Here is a 7,434-nt window from a genome sequence, read left to right as displayed (position 1 = left end):
CGCTTGTGCAGCAAGTGCAACAAAGGTGCATATCATTATGACTTGTATAGAAAGGCCCAATCAAAATTAACGAATCCTTATCGAGATTCAACTAAACCTACATCAGTACAGTACTGTAAAGTACATCTTGTCATAAATGTACTCGAAACTGAGTCAGGTCACTACATTACCCACGGCTTAATTGAAAATAATTAACAAGGGATCTAGGATTTCCACTCGTGGTGTCTTTGAACAAGGTTCACAGAAAACCTTTATATCTCAACAGTTAGTTGACCAGTTGAAACTAACAACTATTAACTGAGTGAATTTAAATATTTCTGGATTCCTAACCATCAGTGGGCCTCGTGACTAACAGGTAGTCAAAGTGTTGGTACGTCTAGGAGGCTGCACCAGCCCAATATAAGTAGTAGTTGTGGGCAAGATTCCCCTCTGATTTGCTGGTTACAGGTCTTGGTCACACTGTTAAACATCTCAAATGCAGCGGCATGAGACTCGTTGATTATAAAATAAATTCAGACTGTCTCAGCGACGTTGGGATACTTATTGGAGCTGATTACTATTATAAATTTATAACTGGATGCACCAGACAACAGGGTATGAATTTGTTGTTATCCGCTGGAGGCAAGTTACTCACAGGACCGGTGCTTTTCCAGTAAAAACCTAAATCAACTGTCAAGCAACCAAATAATTGTATAGTGGCGTGACTAGGCTCCGAAGAGTCACCCCCTACTAACCAGAGACATCTATCTTGAGGTTATCTTGAATTAATTTCAGGGCTTAGCTTCCCTGCAGTCCGGTCCTCGACCAGGCCTCCTATTTGTTACAAACACCCCACACCCCCTGAAGCAGCCTGTAGCAGTTGTCTAACTCCCAGGTACCTATTTACTGCTAGGTAACAAGGGCATCAAGGTGAAAGAAACATTTTGCCCATTTGTCTCCGCCTCCACCTGGTATCGAACCCGGAACCTCAGGACTACGAATCCGAAGCGCTGTCCACCAAGCTTTTAGGCACCCACCATATCTAACATATCTGAGGATGACGAGTCTAATCCCGCCAAACACAAACACCTAAACTACGACGTTGGTACAACGTTATAACAAGTTTTAACACCTCCTAACCAGTTATAACAAACAATATAGCAAGTTGTAAAAACGTTCTAATACGTCATAAACACGTTAAGCCAAGATGTAACAACTTTATTACAAATTGTAACAAGCGGAAAGTAGACAGTTTCCGTTTGTTTCCAGGGAATCCCCTCTGTATATAAATTGTAAGATTTAGACAACTTGGGTATAGTCCCTGACCAACCTAGTCCAGACAACACATGAACTTACCAACAATATTTCGATACTTTTGTGTACAAAGACAAACAATATTGGGTGAAGTTGCCATGGAAGTTGAACCACCCACAACTTCCAGTGAATTATTTTTTGGCAGCATCCCAATTAAAATCCCAGTTAGTTAGGTTGCAGAAACAACCTGACAAATTGAAACTGTATCATGAGTTGATGCAACAACAATTTACCAATAAATTTACAGAAGTTCTGGATAATGACGATCATAAAATAGGTTACTACTTACCACATCATGCTGTCATGAAAGATTCAGTGAAAGATTCAGAAAGAAAGAAAGTCATCGATCAGAATCGTGTTCAACTGCAGTGCCAAAATAAAGGCAGACAGCGTATCATTAAATAATTGTCTACAAACTGGAGCTAACCTAACCCAATGGCTACAAGATGTACTGTTACGATTTCGCTCCGGCATTTTCGCCTATACCGCTGATATCAGCAAAGCCTTTTTAAAAGTAGGCTTACAAGAAAAGGATCGTGACTTTACTCAATTTCTCTGGGTAAAGGATCCACAGGACCCTAATAGTGACGTCAACACTTACCGGTTTGCATCAGTACTATTTGGAGCAATGTCTTCACCATATTTACTCCAAGCTACCATTCATCTGAAGAAATCTAAAAGCTCCTATAAAGCTGAAATTAGCAACAAACTGTATGTGGAGAACTTTCAATGAATCACTAATGATGAAAATGAATTAGGGGAAATTTACCATGAGGCTAACTGTGAATTGCTAGGGGCCAATATGCCTTTACAGTCGTGGGCCTCTAATAACCAACAATTAAATCAGATAATCGAGAAAGAATTTTCCGACTATTACGTACCCAATAAACTAAAAATTCCAGGCATGGAATGGGACACATCTACTGACGAGTTGAATGTCAAGTCAGTGGAAACTAACAAATTACCCCTAACCATGAGAAAGTTGTTACTCTCATGTCAGTCAACCTTTTGACCCTTTAGGCTTGCTTAGTTCAATTTTAATTAAGGGCAAACCCCTCATGCAGGAGTGATGGCAGAATAATTTAGGTTGGGATAATCCGTTACCAATTGAGTTGCAAGACAAATGGCAGACATTGACCACGGATTTTAATAAACTTGGTGTTCTGATATTTCCACATAATGCTTTAGGACAGAACTTACCCACATATTTACATGTGTTTTGCGATGCTTCAGGCAAAGCCTATGGCGCAGTAGCCTATTTAGTTAATACACAACAATTATTTCTGTTTACTTCAAAGGCAAGAGTGGCCCCAATGAAGAGGATGTCCTTACCCCAAATGGAGTTAACTGCCTTATTAGTAGGAGTAAGACTGGCTCATTGCCTGATCAAGACACTCAATAATATTCACTTTGGTGAGATAGAAGTGTGGTCAGACAACGAGGCAATCTTACAATTGGTAAGACATAATAACAACAAAACTCCCTACGTGAGCAATCGAGTTAGGGAAATCCATGAACTATCTGCTGGATATAAATTGAGACAGGTCCCCACTATGGACAATCCAGCCGATTACCTATCAAGAGGTTTAACATTAAAACAGTTCGTTAAAACCGAGATGTGGTTTGATAGACCCCCCATTTCTGTTTAGTGGCCAGTGGCCTAAGCAAAAGCCACAAGCTGTCGTGACCAACATCACTACACCCACGGTGGATCCAGAACATCCTCGATCTTTAGCTATTAATCCTCATTCATACTCTAGTTTAGACAAGTTACTGAGAGTTACCGAAATCGTATTTGACTTCCTCAACAAAGTAGGGATCAAGTATCGATTTCCCAGGCGTATTAAATATTGGGTCAAACGAGCTCAACAGCAGACTTATGGAAGAAAATATGGACATCTTCCAGATAAATTAAGTAAGTCTCTGGGCCTTTGGTATGACTCAAATAACCACAATATATTTAGGTGTGGAGGACGTCTGCTTCATGCAGATATTGATTTGGAAATAAAAAATCCTATATTTCTACCACGTCACCACATCATAACTAAATTTATAGTTTTACATTATCATCAACATAATACCTTACATGGTGGAGTGTTAGACACTCTCACTGATCTTAGACAGAGATTTTGGCCTCCTCAAGGTTGCCAAGCTGTCAAATCCCTTATCAAGTCTTGTGTAGTCTGCAGGAGGTATGATGCTCGAGTGTGTCCTTACCCAGGACCTCCACCACTCCTTAAGGAGCGAGTTGTCCACCTTCATTCTATTGAGACCACAGGTGTCGATTACACAGGAGCTTTAATTTTAAATGGGTCTCCAGATAAAATTCCGGTGAAAGCCTATATTTCCCTCTTCACGTGTACAACCATACGAGGTGTACACTTAGAAGTAACTTCTGACATGTGTGGAGAAGCATTTCTCCAAGCCTTTTGTAGATTTGCAGCACGCAGATATTGCCCCAAATTGATGATCTCAGATAACGGGTCATATTTTCTAGCCGGACAAGCATGTTTACGAGAGATATGGAACCGTCCAGAGGTACGTTCAGTGCTAAAACAGGGACAGTGCCACTGGAAATTTATTCCTCCAGGAGCTCTGTGGCAAGGCGGTTTTTATGAACGCATGGTGAGAGTTGTCAAGAAATGCCTAAGAAAGGTCTTACACCGACGGAATATTAGCCTCACTAGGTTGCAAACCCTTGTCACAGAAATTGAGGCACAAATCAATAACAGACCATTAACTTACCTTTCTAATGCCTTCTCCCAGAGAGAACACCTGAGTCCCTCACATTTGATTCATGGTGGTCTTTTGAGCCCTCTAATATATCTGGCAGATGAGATATCCAGCTGACCCTTCATGTATTAGTAGAAGTGACTTGGTGGAAAGCTACAAACATCTTTCAAGGGTAATAGAGAAACGGAATGAAGTATGGACTCGTGAATATCTCACTGCTCTTGAGAGAATGCCATTATGGAGCTGCGAGCCCCTACAATGAAGTTCAAGTGAAGCCAGGTGATCTAGTCCTAGTTGACAGTGTTAGGACCTAGGTCAGATTGGCCTATAGGCAAGATTGTCGATGCCCGCCCCGATCGCCAAGGTATCCTTCGGATAGTTAAGGTTCAGTGTCGAGGCACTACTACCTTGAAAACCCTGGAAAAGTTAGTACCTCTAGAATTTGCTGAACATGACTGTCTACAGAGGTAATTTCACCACAAGTTTCAAAAGAAAGTAATGTTGCTCAACAGAGCACATGACCACCTAGAGTCGCCGCTCAGCAATGTAAGCTGAAACGTCAGTAATACTTTAATTCTGACTAGGTGCAGATAAATTATCATTCGAATTTGAATCTATCATGATGATACAGTGAATGGTTGATATCCAGTAACTCAACAGTTACAAGTCACTTTGACCCTAGACAGCGACCTCATTGTAGATTCGAAGTCTTCTTGATTTTGAATGATATAATCATATAAGATTTATATTTCATTAATGTATAGTCACATAGAATATAGACTATATGTTAATACCATCTTTTCCTGAGAATTTTGAATTTGCAGAACCATTCAGTGACTGAGTAATTTAACCATTACAAGTCATAGCGACACATGTCCTTAGGTCTATTGTAGATTTTAGAAAGTTCTTGTTTTAGATGAAGTAGCACTTTAATGTTACCATATTTAATTTAGGGTTACATAAAGACTTAAGAGTCTTATCTGCTGTAGCAGATTCGGGACATCCATCATGTACGTACTAACATACTAACCTACTAACTCTATGCTATAATTTCAGGCCAAGGATAGCTACGTCAGTTCTCAACAGTGAACTGCGACCCGAGATTCCCCCCCAGGAGTTATATTGGAAATAACCAACATTTAATCCTCATTTACTTGATAACAATAGCATTTACTAACATTCGTAATTCGTAGAATTAACCCAATTAATGTTTTCTATTACAACGCAATAGTAGCCAAATCCTTTCTAGTCTCCATGGTTCCGTGATGTAGCATCAGGCTGAAACATGAAATATTCCACATATTATTGGGATTGGGAGTCCAGTTATTAGTTTTTCCGTTCTAAAGCTAATCTTCTATGAAAGAGTTTGCTTATTTTCGCGAATTATTGCATACTGAACTCGATCATGTAATCAGATTGATTATTCCTGTAGATATTACTGCGACGTAATATAAGTCTACATTCAACCCTTCTCGTTTATTTTGTGCAGTCATAATGAAACCAACCGCCCTACGAGAAGTGGTATTATGATATAACATATTTATTTATGACATTAATATTTGCCATAATTCCTTACTTCCCTAATTAATTACGAGAAAGTAAATCACTTTACGCTCGGGACTCCTATGGAGCTTACCGCGCATGCGTATCCCAGCGCCGGAGAAGGAGAGAGAGAGGAAAGAGAACACCATATTGACAGCGTGTTAACAGCAAGTTCAGCAAGACTACTGATAATAATCTGTGTCTAGGAGCGTAATACTGGTCCTGTAATCAGACATTCTGTAACAGCGAACGTCAGGGATCGACAGTGTCTCCCATAAGTCCGCTCGCCGGACACAGTTCCGGCGAGCGTACTATATCATTGTTCTTGCTGATGTTGGTATATGTGCACATGAATTTCAACGGGGAGGTTGCTCGTCGTTATTAGCAAGTCGACAAAATAATCCACGGTAGTTTCCATTTCACTCATGTCCCCACTTTCTGTAATGAACAGTAGTATATTCTGTTAACCTAGGTATTTCTTACATTTTATCTGTGATTCCAGCGTGATTCGTAAGGACAAGTGGAGAAATAGTCTTCCCCTCCATGCGGCCTCCATTCTCCCGTGTTCCCACCAGTAGCCTGGCAATGAGTATTTCATTTCGAGAAACACGTTGTGAAGCCTTCTTTACAGCTAAACAGCTCTTTCCCTTCTCGTAGACAAACTTGTTACATTATTAATTTCTATACTTATATGATTTATTATCTATGCATGTACCATTCATTTATTATGCATGTATTTAATATTTTACTTTTTAATTAGAGAGAATTCAACATTTATTTATTTAATGTAACTATTTACTTAATTAATATTCAATAATAACTCTGACGAAGTACCAGCGTGGGATATAATAGTAAGGATGTATTAATCTTTTAGATGTAATCCCCCAGAGTTATGTGTTAAGTCAGCTCTTTCATTAATTATAACTACAGCCCATTTAATGCTCTCTTAATATTTTATTGAATTAATCTAGATCCATAGGCACTGATTCCTGGATTATAATTTCACATTTCTTTATTTATTTTTCCTCTTTTTTTTTGTATTAAAAGAGGTGGTCATTCGAAGATATCGTTGTATTCAATTAACATGACTATTATTAATATTTAGAGCTAGGCTTTCCCCACAGACAGTGAGGGTGTGTGTGTGTGTGAAGAGAGACAGTGAGGGTGTGTGTGTGTGTGTGTGTGTGTGAAGAGAGACAGTGAGGGTGTGTGTGTGAAGAGAGACAGTGAGGGTGTGTGTGTGAAGAGAGACAGTGAGAGTGTGTGTGTGAAGAGAGACAGTGAGGGTGTGTGAGTGTGTGTGTGTGTGTGTGAAGAGAGACAGTGAGGATGTGTGTGTGTGAAGAGAGACAGTGAGAGTGTGTGTGTGTGTGTGAAGAGAGACAGTGAGGGTGTGTGTGTGTGTGTGTGTGTGTGTGAAGAGAGACAGCGAGGGTGTGTGTGTGTGTGTGTGTGTGTGAAGAGAGACAGTGAGAGTGTGTGTGTGAAGAGAGAGAGTGAGGGTGTGTGTGTGTGAAGAGAGACAGTGAGAGTGTGTGTGTGAAGAGAGACGGTGAAGGTGTGTGTGTGTGAAGAGAGACAGTGAGGGTGTGTGTGCGAGGAGAGACAGTGAGGGTGTGTGTGCGAGTTGAGACAGTGAGGGTGTGTGTGTGTGTGTGTGTGAAGAGAGACAGTGAGGGTGTGTGTGTAAATAGAGACAGTGAGGGTGTGTGTGTGTGAAGAGAGATAGTGAGGGTGTGTGTATGTGTGAAGAGAGACAGTGAGGGTGTGTGTGTGAAGAGAGACAGTCAGGGTGTGTGTGTGAAGAGAGACGGTGAAGGTGTGTGTGTGAAGAGAGACACTGAGGGTGTGTGTGCGAGGAGAGAC

At 40.5% G+C, this 7,434-nt stretch overlaps 1 protein-coding gene across 1 annotated transcript; it reads left to right on the top strand.

Annotated features, from left to right (window-relative positions):
* Nucleotides 1-2,095: 2,095 nt before the first annotated feature.
* On the top strand, nt 2,096-4,288 carry LOC123771788 (uncharacterized). The gene is made up of 3 exons (XM_069313528.1): nt 2,096-2,235; nt 2,943-3,831; nt 4,127-4,288. The coding sequence occupies exons 1-3, from the start codon at nt 2,096-2,098 to the stop codon at nt 4,286-4,288; spliced, it is 1,191 nt and encodes a 396-aa protein (XP_069169629.1).
* The last annotated feature ends 3,146 nt before the right edge of the window (nt 4,289-7,434 follow it).

Source organism: Procambarus clarkii, chromosome 75, assembly GCF_040958095.1.
Source record: "Procambarus clarkii isolate CNS0578487 chromosome 75, FALCON_Pclarkii_2.0, whole genome shotgun sequence".
NCBI classification, from domain to species: domain Eukaryota; kingdom Metazoa; phylum Arthropoda; class Malacostraca; order Decapoda; family Cambaridae; genus Procambarus; species Procambarus clarkii.
The sequence above is the reverse complement of the archived record's forward strand: the minus strand, read 5'-3'. Positions and strand labels throughout refer to the sequence as shown.

Bases quoted from the DNA above. Each gene is read 5' to 3' on its own strand.
- LOC123771788 (XM_069313528.1), top strand. From the start codon at position 2,096: ATGCCTTTACAGTCGTGGGCCTCTAATAACCAACAATTAAATCAGATA. The intron at 2,236-2,942 runs GTCAGTGGAAAC...ATTTCTGTTTAG, and splicing joins ACTGACGAGTTGAATGTCAA to TGGCCAGTGGCCTAAGCAAA. The intron at 3,832-4,126 runs GTACGTTCAGTG...TATATCTGGCAG, and splicing joins AGATATGGAACCGTCCAGAG to ATGAGATATCCAGCTGACCC.